This window comes from Athene cunicularia (genome assembly GCF_003259725.1).
Source record: "Athene cunicularia isolate RWA chromosome 15 unlocalized genomic scaffold, athCun1 chr15_part1, whole genome shotgun sequence".
NCBI lineage: Eukaryota > Metazoa > Chordata > Aves > Strigiformes > Strigidae > Athene > Athene cunicularia.
Genome location: NW_020799121.1, coordinates 2,227,703 through 2,253,160, shown reverse-complemented (window position 1 = coordinate 2,253,160; position 25,458 = coordinate 2,227,703). Strand labels below are relative to the sequence as shown.

Genomic DNA, 25,458 nt, shown 5'->3' with positions numbered 1-25,458 from the left:
TGTTGGGAAAGATGTCCAATTCTATCATTGGTCCTACACGTTACTGTTGCTAAGCCAAGACTGCTTAATATGTGCAATGCTGGTACAGACAATCACAGAAAGCCTTCTGACAAATTGTACAGGTAAGAAGAATCATTTTTAGGATACAGTCATTCATTATTCATTATAACAGGTTAATCTAAATAGCTATCTGGGATTCAGTAGTCACAATTCCACAAAATTCAGAAACTGTATTATCAAATGTAATATGCAAACTCTAGAAAAGAAGAAATAGATCCGCTGAGAACATGACTTCAAGCCAGAAGAGGAATGAAAAACTATAGCTCTGACACATATGGACTAGCATTAGCGCCAATTAACAGAAGTTTGTTCTAGCATGAAATTATGAGACAGCATAATGGTACAAAAACCTTCTTGTATGCAGATCACCTAAAAATGAATTAACAGAGGACTATTGCATAGTTACTACTAGTTATCATTTTGAATATATTAAGACCTTTATTTCACCAGACCGATATTTAAAAGAAAGAAGAAGCAGCAAGCAAGCACAACCACTTTGTTAAAGTCATTATATAAGCTCTCCAAACAAGACTTAATTTGACTAGTAAAGATAAAATTGAATGTATAAACATGCCATACAGAAAGCATAAAGTTATAAAAACAATTAAGTGGGTTGATGGTATCACACACAAGCCTGAAGATTTCATTAAATACAAATGCTTCCCTTCTCATATGACATGATACATGAGTAGCATTAAACGCTTGAAAAATCCCATGGGTATCAAGTTAAAAAAAAAACAGCAAAAGTCTTAACAGTTGCAAGACAGAGATTTTTGCAAAGCAACAGCAAAATTTGTATTTGAAACTACTGTTGATATAGTCAAAGTATAAATGTCAATACCAAGTATGACTAGTTCCAATGAAGAGTTATTCCACTGTCTGGGAGAACAGCTGGAGTCACTTAGGACACTGCCTTTAGTTACCTGTTATTTCTGCTTTAAAATGCTGTGGATTGTTCTCTTAAAATTTCTGTACTGTAGGCAGGATCTGCTTTTCCCTAGCCACATTCCCAAGGGGAGACCCTCAGCCCATTAGTTACATAAACTACTTCTATAGTCTTACTCACCTCAGTAGGTCATCTAAATATATGCACCAAGATTTAAAAACTGCAGTGCAATCAAAGCACTTTTTCTAGAACAGAAGAGCTGACAATTTATAGGCTATTCAGTTTTGCATGCTTTTATCAGGCTAGTTAGTTGAAAGAAAATGCACACATAATTACTTAATCCCATTAAAACAAAGACAAATGACAGTACAAAACTACAGAGCTCAGCAGTTTGAGCAATGAAAGATTCTGAACTAACATAATAATGAATCATGCAGCCTTATCAGTGTGCAGCTCCTTCCACATCCCTCTGTTATTTCAGCTAAATCAGCATCATGTTTCTTGTATATACCATTCAGCTATATAAAATGGTATCTTTAATAATGAATAGCTACCATAGATTTTCCAATGTATGAGTCATCCAAGGTCTCTACTTTTTCAGTGAAGTGATTACATGTCAATTACACCAAGCAATTAAATTCAGATGAAAATACTAAAAAGTCAGTTGCTTCTTCTGATATTTGGGGAGGATAGGGAGCATAAGCAGGAGGCCTACAGAGATAGCAAGTAGTAATTCGGGGTTGTTTTTTTTCTTTTAATCTATCTACTATAACCCTCCTATAGAATTTGTATTTTGGCCAGTTTTGAGTTCAGTACCTCATCAGTGTATTATGATGACAGACAAAACGTAAACTGTACTCAGTTACTGAAGAGGGAAAGAAAAAGCAAACATCTTTCCTAGAGGATATATAACACAGGTTTGATGATAAATTATTTATTTATTCCCCAGTAGAAAAAAGTAATTGTAAAACCATGGAGAGAACTGAAAACCAAGCATGTAGATTCCCACTCAATTCAAAAGGTATTTCCTCAAAGATAGTAGTAATAGGATTTTTTTATACATATGTACATACATATATTTAATGGATCTATAAGCATTATGATCTTTGGTAAGATTGTTAACACAAAATAATCTGGGAACTTTAATTTGAGAAGTTGCTCAAACACAAGATCAGCTATACTAAAAGCTGAGCATCTCTCTGGCACAAAGTTGAGACAGCTGTCTGGGGCAGGACATACAAGTAAACAACGAAGAGTGCTTATGTGTCATGTTTGCTCACCAATTACACACATTTTGTGGTCTTACTGAGAAACTTTCAGGACAAGGCCAGGCAGGAACCCATACACCAAAAAGGGAGGCGTTATGAATTTGAGTGCCACAATGTATTTCTTTTGAAACTAAGCAGTAACAGTCTCACAGGCAAAATATTTTTCTTCCCGCTTTCCACGCCTTAACCATGGTTTACAGCAAAAGAAATCATAATAAAAAAATAATGCTTACTACAATCTGGTTTAGTTTAGAAAAAAGGCGGGGAGGATGGAACTCAGCAGTAATTCTACATACATGTGGGACAGTGGCTATCTATCTACAAGTTACACATTTCAATTGATAGCTTCTCCAGGTACAAAGTCTCTCTAGAGAGATCTCTGAAACATGTTGCTGTTTATTACTCTCAGCTTTACCTCATCTGCTTATTAGGTCCTGAACAAATCATTTCCCAAAGAATGGGCAAGGGAACAGACAAGTGGGAACTCTTCCATTTGGACTGTAAAACTCTCCTGGGTATAAACTCTAACTCTGAGTTTGTGCTCTAAGACAGAGGATCAGAGGACCTTACTTAAGCTGGAATCACCAACAAGCCAGGAGAAAAGAAGCAGCAATGATGGCATCACTTCGGGATACCCCTTCACAATTTTAGTGTCCCTGTTAAACAGACTAACATTTCACCTATCACAATCCCTTTTCACATTGCTGAATTATAACAATTCACCACAAAAATATACAGTTTCTGCATATACAATATAAGGCTTCAACATACTGCAATCTAAAAGAGATATGGTTCCCCACATGAAACTTACGGTGACACTCAATGCAATATGCAGCACAAAGGTGCAATGGCACAAAGGTTTAAAATGGCTTGTCAGGCTTAAAACTGAACTACCCTTTCTTTTCCCAGGAGGCAGAAGTGTATCAGCCTCTTCCTTTTTTTTTTTTGTTTTCAAGTGATTCTTACCATGAAAAAGATGTAACTGTCCACATAAGCAGCTAACAAGTTGCATATATATACTCTTTCCACTTACTACTGAAACAAACAAGAAAAGAACAACCACCTTTACTTGGCAGGTGTTCAATTAATTGCATCTATTTCCTTGTAACAATGGGGAAAAAAAAAAAAATTTTGATTTCATAGTTGCTCTTATTATATTGCAGTAATTAAAATCTTACTTTGATTTTTAAAGAAAATCAGAATTGGACTAACAATTGAGGGCTGCTAAGGATAGCAATGGAATTCCAAAAATTTTAAGTTATTCAAAATATAAAGCTAGTACAAAATAAGAATAAAACATTATCTTTCAATAAGCCAATTGCACATTAAAGCAAACCTATACAATTTGTCAGAAACACATATTCCTCCTGATAAGCAGCCTTTTAAAGTGGCAGAATTCCCAGGCACATTCAGGAGTATCACTGAAAAGAGCAGGATTTTCAGTTAAGCCTTTCATCATTCTATCCCGACCCACATAGTCCACCAACGCTTAACCAAAGCAGGGAACATCAATCAAATACAGAAACCATACTTGCTTTATAATCACACTTCTCATTACCATGATATTATCAGAAATAGGATCCTTTTCATACAGGCGAGACAAAAAAAAAAAAAAAAAAAAAGACATGAGAAAAAACACACACTTCCCCCTGATTCGCCTTAAAGAACAGATTCCAGTGAATTTTGTTCACATATGTTGAAAAATACTACATAAAATAAATTTTATTGAATTCAAAGGGGGCCAAGAGATTTAACCTCCATGCCCCAACTGGTTAACCAGCTCTCCAGAACCATAAACACATAAGACTATAAGCTCTCCTGTTCCCCCTGTAGACACAATAATAATTTTCATACTTCCCATCTCTTTAGAGAGCATTAAAGAATACATATAAAATTCTTAAAGCTATTCAAGTAAAAAAAAAAAAAAAACAAAAAAAAAACAAAACCCACACCACTGTACAAGGATACTTTCATCACCTATGATGTGAAGTTTCCCTTGGCTGTAAAAAAGGTATTACATATGTTTCAGAAAAGACAGAGCAACTAGAATGTCCCGGAACAAGTTGAACTATCAGATATATATTTTTTTTAGATAGTTATTTATTTCCTGAGTCCTGCTTAGAAACTGCCATACCTGCCAGCTTCTTCCTTCCTTCTGAGACCAAGTTTATCAATATGCACGCCTTAATATAGGAACTTCACACTCCAATTTCTGCAGAAAATTGAGGCAGTAATTTTGCCTGGTTATTTGTTACTATCCAACCATCAATTTATTACAGAAATTTGTAACATTTGAGTTTGACCCCTTTGGCTGACTATTCCAAAGCAAAAAGTCCCTAAGATTTTGTGACTGGCAAATACTGTACCAGTAGAAAACAGAAATAAGGACTATAAAGGCCTTCAAGGAAGAATGGCTATTTTCAGGCCACAGCTTTTTCATGCAGAGGCAGGTACTTCAAACTATAGCAGTGGGACACTAAGGGGAACACCCGAGTTTACCTCTGCTAAATCACAAAAGTAGCAGTGGTCTCATTCATAGCCAAAATGACGGATGGTAAAAGGCAGAAGCAAAGAAGCGAGCTGAGGGATGTGATGCTCTGACCTGGACATCAGCTGTACCAGAAACAGAAGTGGTGCCTTGTCTCACACCAGCCTGTACCTGAACTAAGAGAATACAAAGACAATCAAAGTGCATCTGTATGCCTAAAGGGAACACAATAGTCAGTTTTCTGATACCAGAGCACAGGTAGCTTTCTGATACCTTCTGAGCACAGGGTAGCTTTGCTACAAATTCAGTTTCAAGGGAGCAGTGTAAGCAGAAGTAATTTAAAGTTTGGTTTAAATCAAGAAGAATGTAAAAGCATTCCAGTAGTGTGCCTTTCCTCTCGTGTATACTTTTCCTCCAAACTACTTAAATGTTAAGTAATGAAAAATCAATTTAATACTATTTCACTGGAAATTCAAGTTCTAGTTGTCATTACATGAGTGACTGTAACACACAGTTTTGTGTTGTTTTTTTTTAAAAAAAAAAAAACAGGGAACGAATATTTAACTAACAGCAAAACTCCACCCTTTTCTTTTCCCATGGAAACCCACAACTCCCATGGGCAAATAGCAAAGGTAAGAGTTCAACTCATTCTTAAGCCATTCTATGTACTACAGCTCAATTCTCCTGTTGCTCCTCCTTAATTCTATGCATGTTGTTTTGGAAATGACATACTACAACTTCAGCGTGCCCTGTAGTTTAAAATAAACATTAGGAAACAGACTTCATGTTTCAAAACCTTCATTCTGAGTATACGACACTTCTCAAATTTCATGTCTGATCACTGACACGCTGAACCATGTATCATATCTTAAAATTGCCATATATTGTTTTTTTACTAGTGTTTCTAGGTATCCAGTGTACTTGTAATACAGATTACTGTCAAACCCATGGATAAGTGCACATGTATAATTAAGTCCACATAAAATGAAACTACTCTCAGAATCAGGGTGTGAGAATTCTGTATCAAGGTTTACAACCTTTAATAGGAACATTAAAATAAGGAAACTTTTACATAATGGAAAACATACCTCTTTAAAGAGAAGCTATAAGTTAACTTCAGAAGGGTCATGTTTCTATGTTTTCTATTTGCAATCCAGTAGCATGTGTTTGTCACTAGAAGTTCATTAATTATTCTAAAAACAGCATTACCAAAACTTCACATACAATTGCATTTTTTTTAATTATTATTTTTTGAAGGTGGCATTTCATCTGAAATTAACCAGTAGAGCTTACCCTATGTTATTAGGATTACTCAGTACACGAAAATACAAACATCAGTAATGAGCTCTATTAATGCAGATTTCACTTCAAGCTAACTTAGATTTACTTCACACAGTTAAGTGAGTTCATTTCACTGGGAAAAAAGATTCCCTGAAGCAAAAAAAAACATCAAGTACTGTGGATGATATTGCCCAACACATTGCTGAAAAATAAATTCTACTGATTGGATTTTTTCATTTCCCCCCCTCAAGCAGCACTTTTAAAAATACAATCTTTTAATGATTGTTTAATTTTCATATAACTAGAATATAAATCCTTTACATACTGCTTTGCTGCAGCTGCAGTATAATGTCTCATTTTTCATGGAAAAAACCTAATTACGTGGTTCACTGAGTTGCCTGTGGTAACACATCGATTTTATTTACATTCAAAAGTTGGACTTCAGTTTGGTGTCAACACTCTAGTTAATTCCAAGCACATTTTCTACAATAGTTCTCTCCAATTCATTAGTAATACCTCACTCCGGCTTTTATTTGAAAAAGATTCTGAGCTATTATAATCTTGTTTTGGATTTCCAGCACTTTTTGTGCACTACCACTACCAGCACCAATTCTATTCTGCCCCTAAATGCAGACGGATTGCTATGAAGTGTAGTCTTACTGAAATAGTTCTGCAAAAGAATCATTAAACGGTCACTACAGAATGCAGCTATTAATGTTTCACAATGGATGCCAATTCATTTTTCCACAAAAACACAACAGAAAAACAGTAACTATTGTGTGGCCAATAAAACTTAAAGATTAATTACTTAACATTTCAACTATTTCAATTAAACTAAGCTTATATTTTGAAAGCGGAAAGATGAAAAGGAAAAAGTATGGTCTTCAGTAGAAATTTTCTTGGCTTTACCTTCCATCAGTGTCTTCCCTCCTAACTATTTTCAGAAGGTAATTTGTTGCAATTAACAGTAAAACCTCTAAATTCCCAAATATTAAAAGATATTAAAATGTTCATTTATAGGAGATTTAATTAAAAAAAAAAAAAAAAGAATTAGGCTATCTTACATACAAACCTTAGGTAGATGATTTTTTTTTGGCTACCTTTTAGATTTAGATATTGCAGACTGTAAAAAGGGAAAAAAAGCAGTAAGTTAGAATGGTAGATGATTGACTGGAACTGATAAAGAATTCATGAATGCCATACGTACTCATTTGATACTACTTTGAACACTAAGATTCACAGTTAACATCGAGAGAAAAAACACTGAAGGAAAGAATTAAGGAAAAGGTAAGCACAATGTGACTTCTAAATGGGAGACTCAGATTTTATTCTTTTTTTGTAAACAACTCATACCCTTGTTGTCTATAGCCATAAATCAATTTTAAAGTAAAAAAGATGGAAGAAGTTAGGGTGGTGGGAAGAATATTTATTTTAAAAAGAAAACAAAATAAAATGAAGACATCTTGCCCAGACACAATAAGGCTCTTGTCAACTTCATGTGCATGAAAGGAGTTGGCATTTTCCCATGAAGCAATTCCTTAATCCCAAATGATGGCATAATAACCTCATTTAATATGCCTCCTTAAAAGAAAAAGTTTATTTTGTCTAAGCTAAACTTCAACTGGCAATCACCGGACACCAATTAACAGTGTCAGATATAAGGGTCACAGAACAATTCTGCAAGCTGAGAAAGTATGAATTCACTTTTATATCCCATCTTCTTTTCAGAAGAATGTAAAAGTTTAACTTTGTTTTCATGCCTTTGGAAATAATCTATGCTAGGCAATTAAGGAAATGCAAATGACTTATCTTATTGAAAGTAATCAAACCAGAAACAGACTTTACAGTAACTTAATATTCCAATAAAGTCTTCTGTCATATGAACCTACTTGCTAATTCCACTCTTAACTCAAGAACCGGCAATTAACCATTTTCAGATTTCACTTCAAATTATTAATAAGTGGTACTCAGCTGCTTGATATTCGTAGCTTCTTTTAAATTGAAAGCTTTCAAAAATACTTCCATTTCAGCTCTATGAGATTCCTTCTATTCCTTGTTCATAAACTGCTTTTCCATATATGAGCTGGTCTCGTTCTAAATAAAGCCCATAACCATTGTCATGCTCACTATTATGTAGTTATCTAGAGTACATAAAACAAATTGTTGTAATACACATTCCATGCTTGTACACCCTTCAACTAAGCCTATCAAAGCAGGAAGCGAGGAGATAACCTTTTGGTAATTTCAAGAGTATCAAAGCTAGCCATAATGCAATTTCAGGAGCAAAACAGTCCCTTCCTTCCCACTTTCATAATCTTATAATAGAATGAAAGATTCACGAGCACTTTCATTAAAAGCAATACTCTGAATTTATGTACCCATTTCACAGGAAGGGGTGCTTATTCTTGATTTTACGCATTGCTTCACACACTTAAAATATGTTTCGACAGACAGGAACATCTTCTTGTTCAATAATTAACATATGTCGCTACACAGCGGCTAAGAACGTCTTTCTTTATCTCCCGAAAGAGTTCCCAATTCCTTACACCTACAGTACATCAAACCCAGCACCCTGAAAGAACATTAAATGAATTTAAATTCAAACAGAAAAATAGAATTTTCATTCCCTCTATCCTCTTTTACATTAGCAGATTCAAAAAAAAATTTTTCCCCAAATTCAAGTTTTTAATTTTTCTTTAAATTCCTAATAAATATTGAAAAACACCATCTATTTAATATTTGTAGGTTGAACATTTACTTAATTTAGAGGACTCAATAAAATAATTTAGAGGACTGATAAAATAAATTTGAAACCTGGAAGTTAAGAAGTGAGTATCAGGAACCCTATCTATCTGTAATAAAGATACCTAAATTGATCTCTGGCAAGTTATTCTTCTCAGGAAACATCCTTGTAAACATAGCTGGCATGCTCTGTTCTCCTGCAAGTAGAGAAACAATAGCACAAATTAAGTCTAGGCCACAACTATATGGACTAACATGGATGCCTTACAAAAAAACCTTCCTACAGCTAACATTTTTTCCTCTCAACATTTATCAGCACACAGGGATTACAAGTGCATCAGCCCAATATGCCAAGAATTCACAAACAGAAGTGAACTGAAGCTCCATGTTTTTTCCAGTCACAGATCAAGTTTTAACTACATTTTTAAATTTACCAAGCTGTGATTATCCTGAACAATAATCTTTCAGGAAAGATTCACCAAATTCAAGATAATCTATTCTTCTAAGAGTTTCCATCAAAATACCAAGGTAGTGCAAAGGCTATTAGTATCTTTTTGGGGGGAAGCACCTCCAGCAATTAATGGATCAAGTGCAATACACCAGAAAATAAAAAATAAAATAAAAAAAAAAAAAAAAAAGAGTTTTGCTCAAAAGAATTCAGCCCACAGAAAAATAGTAACATTATATATTCCACCTTCCTTTCACAAGCCCTTCTTCCTGCAACAAAAAGGCTACACAGAAGGAACTATCAATCTGATCTACTTGAAGGGAATATGTCTTTAAGTGAATCTTAAGTGAGAGTGAATCAAGAGTTAACTGTAACTTTACCAACACCTCAAGGATGACTGTCCCAAGAGTATAAAAAAGCTAAAATTGTATTTATTTTCTCTCAAGGAACTTTGTACTGTTAAGCTTCTATTTTGAAACTGTATGATGAAGCACCTGTCACAATAAAGGGTTTTCACTTCTGCGCCTCGCATTGCTTAGGCCAACAATAATGGCTGGAGGGTACAGATGGGCGTCTGGGGTTTCTCACCGATGCCCTAAGTTCCTCATATTTGTTCATCTTGTCTTCACAGAGGAACACATGTGATGGCAATCCCAAATACCTACCAGAATTAGCAATTTGGAGTAAACAAGCTATTAAAGTGATAGGGGTTTTTTTTAAAAAAAAAAAAAAAAGTGCATCCTTCTATCAAACACCCAGTATCTTACTCATTTTGTCAAGATACTGTCTAATATTCTGACAGCCTTCCAGAGTGCCCCTCCAGGACCATGCTTAGTGTCACCAAAATTATATGCTCTCTAGCAGTGCACATCATAATCTCTGCATTACTCCTAGTAATTCCAGTATTCTGTACCACAGATGCAACAAAGCTGACTATATCCATAAAGTCATTATGCAGATTACAAGTTTATAGTCAAAACTGTCAGAGAAACATTGTTTAAAATGTCAGAAAGTATTCTTTGAAAAAGCAAAAGGTGGCAACTAAGGAATAGGTATCACCTGTTTATAATCTTTGTGGAATGCACAGGGTACAAGGCAGCAGGGTGGGAGAAAAGAAAAAAACCCAGGAGTCAAGTGTAAATTATCTGTGGTGCTCCAGATGGTATTTGGTCACCAAATGCAAATGAGATCACTGCAACTTGCAAATCTACAACTTTCCTCTCAAAAACACTGTTAAAAGTAAGATACTACCTCCTCTCCATTCCCTTTCTTCTGTAGAACTTAAAAAAGAAATTTTTTTATGAGAAAAGGTACAGCAGCTGTAACATCAAACCTCTTGAGGCAGTAATATAATTAAATAGCATTTATCCTTGGGAAAACAAAACTTCCACAAACTAAAACACTCCCAACTTTTTCAAACTTGTAAAATCACTCAGTTTTTTCTCCTACTAAGTGACCCTATGCACATTAGCTTTTTTCACTTAGGACAGAATAAAGATCTTCTGTCTTCTTTCAAATTTAAAATCCAATCATAACAAAAACCAGAACACAAGAGCTGAGGCTGGCAGGATAAAGAAATGTAGGACTATGTGCAGGAGACACACCTATGAAATTCACAGCTGTCTAGCTAATTTGACTACTTAACTGATCTATAGCTGTTCTGTAAATTATTGTTTTTACTTAATCTCCCATGACAGCATTTAATTATCTACCGAGTTTTGGAAAGCTACTACATAAACAACTGTTCCTAGCACCTCTTGTTTATAACTAGTAAGTTGTTTTCCCTATGACTACATGAAATTCTTTAATAGAAGGTAGATTGTTGTTTCCAAAATCATCTACCTTCAATGTTATAAAGATAAAGCAATCCACACAGCTCATATGCAAAGCTTTAAAAAGTTTCTGAAAGAAAAAAGTCTCAGTTTGAACTCCTCGTATGGTTAGCAAAGGTACTAAATGTCACACAGTATTATTTGAGTGACTCTGTTATTCAGGAAAATCAGTAATTCTAATACAGCCTTGATTGAATAAAAGATAAAGGCTTAAATTTAAGTTGCCACTAAATTTTTATTACCCTAACAAAAATGTCACTTTTAAAGCACAAGTCCTAGACAGGAAAAGAGAAATCCAGAGCATTGTGAGCAACTTGATACTTAGTAAAAAATTCATGATCTTATTAACAGCCATTATTTCCTAAAGATCATACATCTCAGAAGACAGGATTTGTAAAGCTGAAAAGGTTTCAGATAGATTCTAGTTTTCCACTTGGGTCTGCAGAGTCAGATTTCTAGGTACATCTGTATGAGTATGAACACAAAGACAAAGCTCTGATCACTGTACTCTAAATTACTGATCACAGTGACAATCCAACACACATCAACAAGAATTTAAGCCAGTGCAGCCTATTTCATGACTAGGTTATACCAAAACAAACAGCATGCTATGGTGGCTCAGCTGAGTAAATCACTATGCTTCAGTAACTAACTTCTTATCTGTCTGCATGCCCTCATGCAAAGTCCTTTATATTTTCAAGAGCATGTAAGCTCAGGAAACTAATTTCAACTATTAAATACTTCAGTATTGTGCCCTGTTTATCAATAAAAAGCAAGATAACCTTGTTTCTTCTGCCTTGCTGCTGCATGAAACATTGAACAGTGTCCTCTGTTATATATCAAGGAATCCATGTACATAAATGTCTCAGAATCTGATGTTCAATATTTTGTCAATACTGATGTTTGAACTCTAAAATAAACTACTGAAGAGAGCAAGACAGCTCTATCAACAGTAAAATTTATAATACTTTTACAAATACCTCACTAAACCATTATCTGATAAGTCACTACAAGCATTTTAATGGGCTGTTAAGACAGAACAAGTGAACCCCTCACTGTATGATTTACACACATTACAAAAAATTCCAAAACCTGCAGTGGAAGGGAGAAAAGGAGATTACTTCCCAAATTCTTGTAGGGTCCTAACAGTTACCAGGAGTATATTTCTTCCTCTTTCAATTACCATGTACTTCATTCCCCTAAATGTATAATCCTCCTTTCTCCATTTCCATACTCGATTTTACGTCTCTTCACATCCCTCTGTGCAATCTTTTTCTTTCAGACATTTTTACTTTAATGTGAGAGCACTGCAAATAATGATCACTCAGTGACAGTGCTATTGTACCAGAGTAGACACATCTTTTCAGTACAGCTGGCTGCAGCGTTGTGAAACACTACGCTCAGACTGTTTATCATCAGTGTGATACTGCTGCTGTTGACAAAAAAGAAAGTGTTCTTGCAGACAATTTTCAGAATTAATTTCACTTAATTATCGTGCTGAAGGCTCCTGCCCGGATGCTTCATAAAATTTTGGACCAGGCAAAAATATGAACCAAAGCAATGCTATCATCTATTTGCTATACTCTGTCCCATACTGCACTTGAAGCATTTAAATGTGTGAATAGCTGAACCTGCTCACCACACCATTATCACTGGAAGTAGCATTATATTGTTGTAACCAAGATGTTGGATATAAACAAGCTACATCAATTTACAACAGAAACAGAAGCTATCACCTGCAACTCCCATCAAATAAAAAGATACTTAAGTCCCATATACTGCATTTGAAATCTTAAATAAACTATATTTCACAAAGAGAAAAGCATATATTATTAAAGCTTTGCTGGGTAAGTAGAAATATTACCTATGCCTTCATTCAAAACAGGTGCCTCATAAAAAATTAATGTCAGTGGAATGGCTTGGTGCAGCACTTCTGAGCCATCTCCTTAATTATACATGATCACATAGCTACCTGCACGAAATACGCCTAAAGATACACAGTGTTGCCTATCTGTGATTTCACAGGCTGTATTACCAAATAAACAATCTGCTATTCATGGAAGTATGAAGTTTGTAATGGTGCGAAGACAGGTGGTTAGAACAGGATATGAATAAGTAAATGAACACAGCATAACCCAGACCAAAACTGTGGGGTAGAGGTGGGGACATAAAGGATATCTAGAGCCCCCGTGATAAATACAGTATTCTGTATCCTTCGACTGGCATACAAATTTTATTGTCAAGTAACCAGAAGGTGTAAAGACTACCAGGATGAAAATTTATTGCAAAAACCAAGGAACTGATCCTCATTATTGGTTTGGGAGGGGGGGGGGGTTTATTACTATTATTATTCCAGGATTAGTGAACTTTAATTGTTTTGATCCAAGACATGTAAGTTAAAGCAAGAGACAAGTATTCACACAGTCTAATAAAATACCTTCTAAAAGTTAAAGTTTTCAGCAAACAGGTCTACTCATAGCAACAATACATCACTGAAAGGGAATTAATGCATAATGGGTAGTCATATCCAAAAAGGATCACAACAGATAAAGTTAGCTTTGTTCTGTAATTTTAAGGCTACACATTCTGGAAGCATTTAGAACAATCACGTTGCATAAAAATTACCATCACAGCAACTTATCATTGTCACCTTTTTCTACCTTCCCCTTCCTTCCTTTTATTACATTCACTTGTTGCAACTTGCCTCCATTTACGCTCATATCCTGTAGCACGACAATGTGGCAAGTTATGACCTTGCAGATTTACCTGCTGTGCCATAGAGTTTACCTGACTCTGTAGTATAGGTTGTTTATTCCATCTACTATTACCTTATGCCAGAGTTTTTCTTCTTTATTATCCTTTTAACTAGAATTTACTGAATTTTGCAGCATATTTGAGATTTCACAAAAATCTAAGTAATTATGTTGGATGTAGGTCTCCTAAATTCTTTCAAGTTTTATTTTGCAGTCTACCTGCAGATCGCTTGAAGCGGAAAGTCATATGTACAAGCTTTTATTTTTCTTTACATCTTAATACATAAATTGCGACAAAACACAAGTTAAAGGCTTTAACTTGCTACCATTCAACAGAGTTTCTTTTTCACTGGAAAAAAATATAAATAAATCAAGAAGTAAAGAAAGAGAATAACTTACTGTGCAGTTCGCGATGTATGACATCTACAAGATTTGGTTCATCTCCCCACCAGAATATCCATAGTTCTTTACAATCCGGTTTGACGTCACGGCGCCACACACAAAGCAAATTGGCCTGCAAGCAGCGGATGAAGCTGAGCAGAATTGGATCATCCTGTGCTGGGGCTGAAATGATAGGGCCGCAGTCCCCATGACCTTCAAAATTGTACCTACGCCATTTGATGCCTGTGAGTTCAGCCTATGGGAGGAAAAATAAAAACAAACCATTAAATCACTCCATTTCAAAACTTAGTTAAATTCATAGTACTGGCTTGTTTAATTTTCATTGTTTAATTCCTAGAATTTAGCTCTAAGCAACTGAAGTTTAAAATCTCCTCCTATTCCCATATTCTACTCTTTTCCCCCTCAAAGAAAAAGGCAAACAATTTTAGAAGCAGTACTGGATAAACCGGGTTTACACCTGCATTTAGGTTTTTCGCCACAACCTGACTCATTTCCAGCAGATTCAGTCATTTCTAACCTTACTGTTATCTTATTATCATCTTACAAATTCAAAGGAAAAAAACTGAAGCAAACAGAGAGAGGGAATAAGGCCCATTCCCTACATGCTGCTTGGTGGCCAAGTGAGTTCAGTATCAGCTCAAAAACTGACCGCTGGAAAATCAGAGTACTACAGGACGTAAGAAAACAAGTCACTTACGGAAAATGGTGAAACGTTACAGGCTTACCACACGAGTTTCATTTTTATTTTGCTCAAATGAACAAAAGCAGAATAAGGACAGTTGCCGTTTACTGTCTTTCAACCAGACAGAATTCTCTTATTACCCATCAAGGAAAAATAAGAAAACAGGAAAATGGCTACCCAGGCTTTTGGGGAAAATTTTCCCTCTACACAGGGTAAAAATCTGAAGGAGTGTAGGTGTCCCACTGCATAGCAGTGTGAATAAACAATTACCAGGGAAGAAGGCAACAAAGTAATCAAGCCATGAAAGAGCTGTCAGCTAGAACAATGTGTTTTTTGGTGGTTGGTTGGTGTTTTTTTTTTTTCTTTTTTCACTTTTAATGTCACAGCAGATACTCACAGCTGTCCCATTCAGTTCCTCCCATCTCTGAAGTGTCCAAATTGCTACCTCTTTATCCATTTCTATTGCCCTGCATATCATACTCTTCCTCTCCACTCCCAGTTTGTCCCTATGACTGTTGCTGCATCCTCCTTCCTCTCTACCCTCTGCTGGCTCTGGGAGCCTGCCCAGGACAAGGGGGAATACTCGTGTGACTTTTAGACTAGCTAACATGAGTGTCATTATCAAATAAAAGAGTGGTATGTATATACTCTGTGTTCACAGTGGGCTTGTATTCTAGCTCTTAACTGATGTTACCCCATTCTCACTGCTGTTAATACCTTTGCTTCATTTACAGGATTCACACCTTCACTTTGCTGCTCAGAAAGAGCTGGTGTGCTCAGCTCTAAAGTGATCCTACAGGAAAAGCCAGCTGGTCTACAGCAACAAGCTGCAAAAACTTAAATACACCATCTACACCTCTGACAAGAAAAGTCATTGCCAGGGAGAAGGGGGAAAACACAGCAGTGGGAACATGACCTGTAGGAATGCCTGTCTGTGCTGCCCCTCCCCCAAGTAATAAATTAAGCTGTATCTAAACAGTAAACATTCCTTTCCTTTCTCTGGACAGTACATATGGAAAATACAAGAGAAAGGGTGAATTTTTACTCCTAAAGAAAACAAAAGACCAGCACATATTCCTCACATTTTCATCATCTGCACAAGGACATTTAAGCTACCAGCTCACACTGCTCCTCCAAGACCTACATGTCACAGAGAAGGATATCCCTTTTTAAATCTACAAACTTAGTTCATTTAGAAGTTTAAACTCTAAAATGTAGTCTCCTTCACCACAATAACTGGAAGTAGGCTGTTACTTGTTCATGAGCTAGCTGGTTAACTGCTGAGGAGCTAAAGGTGACATTCATCATACTGACAACACAAGCTAAAAATACTCGTATTTCTTTGATCTTATAAATATATCCTCTGAAAGAGTTTCACATCATTCTGCCTGCATATTGCCTAGCACAGCAGGCTTCTGGCCCATGACTAAAGTTCCTGTGACTATGCCTCAGGGACTATTTCCCCAAACACTGAACTACCCAGATTCAGTTACTGTTGCCTATTTAATTTTCCTCTGAAGAGGTGTCACCAGGCACACAGGAATACAGCAGCTGACCTCCACTGGGAAAAAAAAAAATAATCTGACAACACTTTGAACAGCAGTGAAATTGGTTTTATTTTTTGCATGTCCCTAAACCACCAACCATCTTCAGCTCCACATTGTGGAAGCGATGCCACCTGTACCATGCCAGCAGGATACAAATGGTGGTATAGCCACAGACAACACTGGATTATCCCTGCTGAAGACTTTCTACAGGCAGCACTACTGCTTTTGCACTCAGACAGAAACGCTGATCATCTACTCAAAGCATTGGGGAACTATGGAAAAGCAAAGAGGAAAAGATAGTCAGGACTGGCCCAGATACACAGCATATATGCCATGTTCCTGGCACAAAAGGAGGCACGGGAGTGCAAGAGGGAGACGCAAAAGGGAAGGACAAAAATTTTTTTTCACAGTAGGGTGCTGTGTAGCACTGGAATACCTCACACATTACATAATACTCTAAGTACTTACACATGCTTCTCCAAAACATCTACATCTGTTCTACACGGATCTCTATCTATAGCTTGGAAAGGGAACGTGCAGTGTTTCTGAAACAGTGTAATGAATATGACTACAAATCACAAAACACCAAAGATTAGTGCCAGCATAGGCAACCTAGGAGAAAAACGTTAAATGTTTGTATCTCATATCCACTAGGAACATATGGTAAATCACAAAAACCACAAAATGGGAGGATGACAAAAACAAAACCCAAAAAACCCAACCAAACAAAAAAGGTTACTCAACAGCACCACTCACTTGATCAACACAGCGGTAACTGTTTGAAACAGCAGACAAGCTCTTGCAGCCTTCTGGTAGCTCAGAAGTACCAACCCATCACATTTCTTCCATATTACAGATGAAATATAGTCAAGAAAAGCATACAGAAACCAGCAGAGCTGCCTCCAATTTAATTCTACACTAACAAACTTCTGGAGTGTCTAATTCTACATAGTGTGAGGAATGACTAACCACTAGAGCTAACCAGATCACTAGTGACCACCCACACAGAAAGTGACTCCCTCCCCCAAAAAAAGAAGAGACAAGTACTGGGGGTTTTGGACTCAGTAGCAGCATAAAATGACACCTCTCACATGGTTTCCTGGTCTAAGCTGCAGAGATGTGGTTCAGTGCATCTGTTTGGCTATGTCTGTTTCTGTTTAATTTTTTTAATAGGTAAGCATCAATACTAATCCCTCACAACTTCTAGATTTTATCCTTATGTTAATTAAAACAAAATTCAAAAGAAGATCTGAATCCAGAAGTAGTACACAGGAGAAGACTGCACCAGGAACACTTACAGACATTCTATACCTCTACAGATTTTTTGTGTAAAGTATTTAACATACTATAGGGAGAATATCTGCATCCATGTTACATTTTCCTAATTTATTTAAACAAACAAGGATCTCTAGTTTTAGAAGTCCTCAACCTGTAGCAGGGTTTTTACTGACAAGACAGACGATGGGCCGTGGTTCTGGTGATCGTGTTGAAGAACTAAACGTGGTTTCATTTATGCTTAATCAGCAGTGAACACAGACTGCTACCAAAATGGCAGCCTCTTACTCATCCCCAGCCATGCATTTCCATCTCCCAATCTGACATTAGATCTAGTGATCGTGCAATCATTGGGTGAATGGAATCAGTTCACCAATTTAATGATGAGAAACAAAAAGAAAGAACAACGTTTATCAGATCAGCACAGACAGCCTACCCTGCAGCCACATAATCACTAGAGCAGACAGAAGAGCAGGAGTGAGAACACACAGCTGAGAGCAGCAGTGGAGTGGGATCTCCCCTTTCAGTGACAGCTCCAATCAGATAAAACAGAACATTAAACTGCAGGCAGAGACTGTTGTTAATGTACACCTTAAACCAATACAAGCAAGTGCTGGTGCCAAAAGCATCCTGGACCAGCCTGCCTCCCCTGTCTCAGCCATGTGCTCCTGACTTTACCACCACCTCTGCTTTACGGCAGTGCTCCTGTTTGCGTAGATTCACACTGAGGTGGACTGACTAAAAATCAGAAGTATTATAATTAAATGCTTTTTTCCTCTACTCAGATCAGTCCCCATGCCTGATTCATTTAAAGGGCCACAGAGATGTTTGTACCAGTAAGAGAGAGGACCACAAAGCAGGTCAGGGAGGGTAGAGCTGCTCCTTTTAGTAAGACTGTTGGTTTTAAAGCAGCCTCAAAAACTCACTGAGATAGAAACCAAGATTGCCAACCTGAGGACAAAACGGTGAACATGCTGTTTTACTTACAACTGGTTAGAAACGAATGCAGAACAAAGCAAAACTCTTGCCAGGTGATGTAATCTACTGTGTTTCTTGCATCTTTTCCCATATGCGTAGCCTTGGCTTATTATGGTTGCTGCAATGTTCTTAACACTAAAAAGCCTGACAAAAAAGGAACTTACAAGTACTTACTATTAACCAACATTGTTAGTAAATCATGCATTATGCAAGAGATTTTTGCTTTGGTTTATAAAGGAACATATGCTTTGGAGGACTGTGCTTTGAAGGGTTCAACTTCCCAGATAAGAGGGGCTTTTTTAGAATTTTTTTTTTTTTTAAATTCAGTTAACTGCAATTGGACACAGAAAAAATGTTTGTAAGATGCCTGTTCTAAATGCACTGGGTCAAGCCTGTAAGGAAACAAAGAAATCAGATCTCTATGTCTAACAGTAATACCCAAAATCTTTACTAACATTCAACGTTTTACAGTAAAATTCCCAAGACACGAAAAGATCTGTTTCTGACATATCCAAAAGCAGCTATCAGGGTAGAAGAGTGCATTTGAACCCCAAATTCCATTTAGACACCCAAACACACCCTAAACATACCCAAGAAATAAGCATTAATGAAAACACAGTCCTGCCAATGCTTTCATTCAGAAACATAGCCACAGAAAGCATGTCATCTACATCCTCTGAAAAGGAGCGCAATCACAGGTTTCCTTCCTTCTAGGTAACTGTCTTAACCATTACACTCTGCAGAGTGAAATGGCTTCAAAAGAAATTAACTCGGAGCATTCAAACCTCTGATAAGCCCTATACACATAAGCAAGCAGAAGAGATAGAAAAAGCAAATTAGCACTTCCTCTAACAACCATTAGTCTGCTGCCCTAAATACAGACACCTTTGCATCTCTCTGCAACAGCTGAGGGCTGTAGCCATTTTAACTCCAGGACAGCATCCAGAACTGTAAATTCCTAGTGGAGATAAAACCTAAGCTCCAGTTCTTTTTTGCCCTCAGGTTTAAATCAGAATAATAGACAGGCAATGAAGGGTCTTCTGCTGATCTCATAGCGCTCCATTCAGATTGGCAGAGTTTAGGCTGCTAAAAATCACAATTCCCCAGTAACATTTTACACTGCACAACTTGATTCTGGCATGCTACCAGCAACCCTGAAGATATAATTAGTGCTGTGTAGCCACTGTGACTATTTTCCACTTCTGCAGTCCTCGCAGATGGAACACAAGCAAAACACATCTTCCACCTCCTGTTTCCCCCCCCCCCCTCATCTCCATCAAATGCTTTCTGGACTATGTATGTTGTATGGGAAATGGACAGACCAATTCTAAATTAACTTCTCCAAGACGACTTGAGTAATTCCACCCATTTCAGTACACAAAGCTCCCTTGGAGAGATTGATTATACAAGAACACAGACACAGCAGAACCAGAAAAAAAAGCAGATAATTTAAAGTTCAAAAAATTCTTGTATTTGGCCACACCGAGTATAAAGCAGACTTGTTTATGTATTATTGTACTTCTCTACATTAAAAACAATAGCTAAGATTACATAATCGTGTGTTATTTTTCCTGCTTCATGTCATACAGAAAACTGAGAAAAAGCTAAGGCAGATTCAGGCCCCAGAGTGTAGAAAATGTGTACCCCAGTACTTCTGCAATGGGAAGAATATACTTGAAAAGGAGGCAACAATCTACAGAAAAGGCTTGAAGGGTCTTATGAGCAAATAAACTAGATATCCGTCACACAGGCCCTTAGCTCCAATCCTGAGTTTCTCAAAGACTTTCAACAGGCATTATTCAGGCCATTTTATCTTTCTCAGTTGTCCTATCCAAAACAAAACAATAGCAAGTATAAAAATATTTCCCAATTGCCTGTCCAAAAGGTGCTACTCAGACCAATTCAGGTCTGCACAGTGCTTCAAACATGTTTCCCTAATTATCTTAAGAAAAAAAAGCAGGTGATGTAAAAAAACAAACCAAGTCACACCACACCCCATCACTCAAGTTAGGTACTTCTACAAACAAGTTTCAGTGAACCAAAGGGAATATAAAAATGGAAAAGCTTTCATCATATGCCCTTTAACCAAAAGGAAGATGTTAAGTTGTCCAGGATACCTTAAAATGCTGTATTTACCAGCCTCTGAAGCTAGGCACAATCTAAACAATTTCTCTAATCTAGATTTTTGTTTGTTCTATGTAGGCTACTGCAGTTGCTATGTATCTTCAGACTACAATTTATGCTTCAAATTGAAACATTAAAAATGTAAATGTCATATACATTTGCCAGTTTTATTAGAGTCTCATCTTAGAGAGCTTCATTCAAGTAAGTAGCTATTCTGAAGCCACTAGAGACTCATCCTAAGGACTACTCACACGAGTAAAAATCTGCATAAGAAAGCCCTTAGTTCATAGTCCAAGAACTTAAACTGTAGTTAAAGGTGTCATGGGAATTACACCACCATTTTAATTAAATGCTATAAGATCTTGCAGACAGATTCAAGATTAGCACCATCTGTTTTGGTTACAGTGTTTCATTTCACTACATCATCCTCACACAGCAACAAAATATCATTTCACACTCTGCTCAAGCCATTTAAATACCAGATAAAATTTATGTCATCCTGATACACCTCACTAGGAAGGAAGGAAGGACAAAAGGACGAAGACAGCAGGACTGAAAAATACTCTTTAGCAACGCATGCTTATGGGGGAGGCAAACACACACGCTGACAAGAACTCTTGTCCCCCACTCCCACTAAGTAAAATATTTAGTAACAACTGCCCAAGTCCCTGTCAAGTGAATTGAAAGAACAGAGGCAAGAAACACATCAAGGAACAGAGGAGATTGCGAAACTAAAAAAATAGCTTTCCTCATAGCTATATATTATTTCTACACTCTGAGAAAGATTCCTATTTGGATAACACAACTTTCTACCGATAAAACTGAAGCAGCAGCAAGCACCAGTACATAGAAATTCTCTTTTTTTTTTTTTCCCCCCACTATATTTCTCAAGATAATCTAGATTATTCTTTTTTAATTTTCTTTTTTTTTAAAAAAAAAAAAAAAAAAAAAAAAAAACCAAAAAAAAAAACCATCTCAATCCTTCAGAGTCTCCTGAAATCTGAGCATTTACTAAACTACACATTAACATTCCCCTCTTTATCCTATCCATTTAAAAAAGTGAGGAATGGTTTGTGTTCCCTTCCCTCAGGGCTTATCCCTTCTGCCCCTTAAAAAGGGAGGAACCATATGGCAGTGAAGAGAGGCCTTATCGTGCACTGAACGAGCCGCGGCTCAGCTTCAACGTGACATTTCTGTCAGGTCAAGCTACTGGCAGACAAGCATTGCAATAACTACATAAACAAGGTTCTTCAAACTTTTTCATAGTCTGAATTCAAGAATGGAAAAACCCAACACATTAAAAAAAGATATCTAATTCTGAAATGGGCCTCACATGGCCAACAGACAAACCGTGGCATGCTTAGTGCTTCAAAGAACTGAATGATCAGTTGAGCTGAGCGTCGTTCTTAATATTCAACTGATCAACAGCCGAATGACATGTTTGACTTTAATCTTTACACTGTGTAAGCACACAGTCAAGTGGCTGGAAAAAAAGAAGATAAAGGACATGCACCAAGAATCTTTTAAAAATGAAGGATGAAAAAAAATTTCTTTTTTTTGCTGTTGTTCATTTGCTCTTAAAATCAGCAAGAAACTGAGCACGTTACTGCATGCAGCACGTGTGCCCATAGCAGCTTTTTGCTGGATAAATCTCTTCACTCCCTACCACGCTGCCCTCTTCCTTCATACCCCCTGGAACAGATTATCTAAATGCTACTACTTCAGAGCTGCTTGTGACAAGCAACAGTGTCAGGGCATTTGTATGTCATCTTTCATCTTCGCCAAGTCTCAGTGAAGGATTTAGCTGTAACAAAAATCCTATTATCAGATATCTTCCTGATGGACTTCTGTACCTGGGGACATTTGAAATACTATATCATAGTATCGAGGACCAGAAAAAAAAGACACTTCTAAAATAATAGAGTTCACATATACCATTATTAAAAGCCACAAACTAACAGCATGAGCTGTTATGCCCAACAAGTAAACAGTACTGACAGAAATGAGGTGTTTTTTATTCTCTCCCCTAGATATCAGTGGGATTCTGCCTATGTGGGAGAGGAGACAGCCAGGAAGATTAATAGATTGTTTCAAAGAAACAAAAGTCAGACTATTCTCCACAGGAATTTGAGGTGGCAACTAAGTAACATCTTTCCCAGTGGAAAATATAAAAGGACTCCAATATTAATGCTCGAATTTCAGCAGATGCAGAAGCTACCAACAAAGAAGTTTTGAGTGGCAAGCATAAAAGAAAGAACAATCTGATAAAAGGGCCAAAATTGCTGATATGTATCCCAACCGTCACAGAATTTCAAGGTTAAATACTAAAGTAAGACACAGCAGAAGGAAGGAAAATGAGCCCACTCTGACGTACTGAAAGAGAAACAGTATCTTCCTGAAGTCCACCACAAAATCAGGTTAGCAAAACAAAACCAAATGTTATAAATTCTTATGAGTAAAACAGAAGGTGACACAGAAATCATTAGGCCATCACGATTATAGAGTAGCTCTGCACCTTCATTGCTCACTGCAGTTCTTGTCTCACCATATCAAAGAGTAAAGGAAACAGAAAAAATACAGGAATGGTCAAAAAGTTATGTATTCCATACAACAAAAAGCATTCAAAGACTAAGACTGCTTGGTCTAAAAGAAGGAAACTATGATGGCCTCTAGAGAACAGCTGCTGGTTGTGTCTTCCAGGTATCAAACCAAATTAGCAGAATGCAAACTCAAAATGAGATGGCTGAACTTTTTGTGTCAGGATAAAAACCTAGGTACTAGTATAAAAATTGTCTATTAAAAATCTACATGGCTCAAGAAATCTCTCAACCAAATATATGTATAGAGCCTGGGAGATTATTCAAGCGCAGTATTACTATGTCCTTGACCTACTCTTACCCCTTTCTCAGGTAACTGCTACTGTTTACAGGTATGAGCACACTTTTGCAGCAGATTTTTTGGGTCCCTTGTTCATCTCCCAGAAGAACTGCAGCATTGCTATGAGTGGCTACAGCAAGCCTCTAGGTGACCTCCCAAATACAGGAAGTCATGTAATACAGCTTGCTGTCATGGACAGCACAGCAGCTGTTAAACTGATAAGCACCAACACAATGCTTTGGTAAATCCAGCAGGCCCAACAGCCACTGGGCACCCGTGAGACAGGACACTTTGATGGACTTTTGTTCTGATTCAACAAAGCTGTTCCCGTGCTGTGTCACTCAGCCGGGTACCATACTGGCATCTTTGAAATCTTTATCAGCACACGAGGAGCAGCATCAACAACCACCCTCAAAATAGCTCTCAGATCTGCCATCCTTGAGTCAGTACCAAATGTCCATCAATAGAACAGTAATAGTCATTCAGGACCAACTCTAGGAACTCTTAAAAAAATTCATTATAAAACAACAAAACAAGAAATTTTTGAGGGAAGACCTTTGCATTACATCAACATTTTTCTCCTTCAGTGAATGGCTTTGGTCAGCAAGTCTCCAACGCATTAACTGATTCAGCAAATCTTGGGACAAGGTTTCAAAGTGGTGCCTGGCTCACAAGCTCCCTTCCGCTGTAAAGGCTGTAAATAAGTTCAGAGGGCTGAGATTTAGCCATTACTTAAAAAGATGCTTTCGAGTCAAAAATATTCAAGATGCAAAAATACAAGGAAACTGAAAGATGGCAGCAACAACTTCTCAGGTCAACATGTGATTGAAACTCATGTAGGCACACATTTCTACACACTTGTACCTAGTGGCCTTTGCACCAATACAGACATATGAAATGAGAAGTTCTCATGCCAGTCTCACCCCCAAGAATGAGAAAGGGAAATGGAAAAGAACTGAACAACAAAGCAGGTACTGAATTGCTAGGAATCTAGGTTTCAGAAGATGCTACTACACAAGACTCACACATGTACTTGGAGAACATACCTACCCAATCAAGCCAACAAACAAGTTTAAAAACAAGACATGGTGGGGTTTGATTTGTTTTGGGTGTTTTTTTTGTGGGGAAGAGGGGAAGAAATGGAATGAAGTCTACTCATGTGAGAACTGAATGTACACCAGTGTAGGCTGTATGGAATCATACAATGCCTGGAAGCAAAATGCCATCTCCAAAACAAAAAACAGAAGGAACTGAATATGTTATTTTCATTTTAACACACCCAAGGTTTAGGTAGTGAACCACCCTGCAGGTCAAGTTACAGACACTATTTTACAGAGCATGCCAGCAGGTACTGCTGAGTTCTGTAACATTTCAGCTAGTTTCTTCACAAAAGGGAAACCATTCTATTTAACTTCTGAGTAGATGGCTGAGAGAAGATAATAGAATGAAAGCTACCACTGCACACTTCAGATAGTATACAAAAGAGCTAACAAACATGCAACTGGCTAGCCAAAGAATCCCTCCCTCATTCTAAGACAGGGTGATTAGGTTTGCAAGTCCCCTTCAAGAAGAGAGAATCAGAATTAAGTAACTGCTCATTTTCCAAATTAAAAAAAAAAAAATCCCCTTACAGAGAAGTAGACAAAAGCAAACCTGCAAGTGAATGAAAGAATCTTCTCTCTTCCTCCAACTTTTAACTTTTGTTTTTTAACTGAAGGAGGAAGGAAATGTTAAGCATCAGTCATACAATGGACTATCAGATGCTTCCCAAACCAAGTAATCTGACATATAGGCCAAAAAAGAAAGAGGGGGGGG

General features: G+C 37.1%; 1 protein-coding gene across 1 annotated transcript in view; it reads right to left on the bottom strand.

The window, feature by feature from the left end:
* Positions 1-25,458, bottom strand: part of MED13L (mediator complex subunit 13 like) — a 200,075-nt gene that overhangs the window by 166,775 nt on the left and 7,842 nt on the right. The window contains exon 2 of the mRNA XM_026859606.1: positions 14,158-14,395. Within this exon, the coding sequence (XP_026715407.1) occupies positions 14,158-14,395 (238 nt within the window). The remainder of the gene's footprint in view (positions 1-14,157; positions 14,396-25,458) is intronic.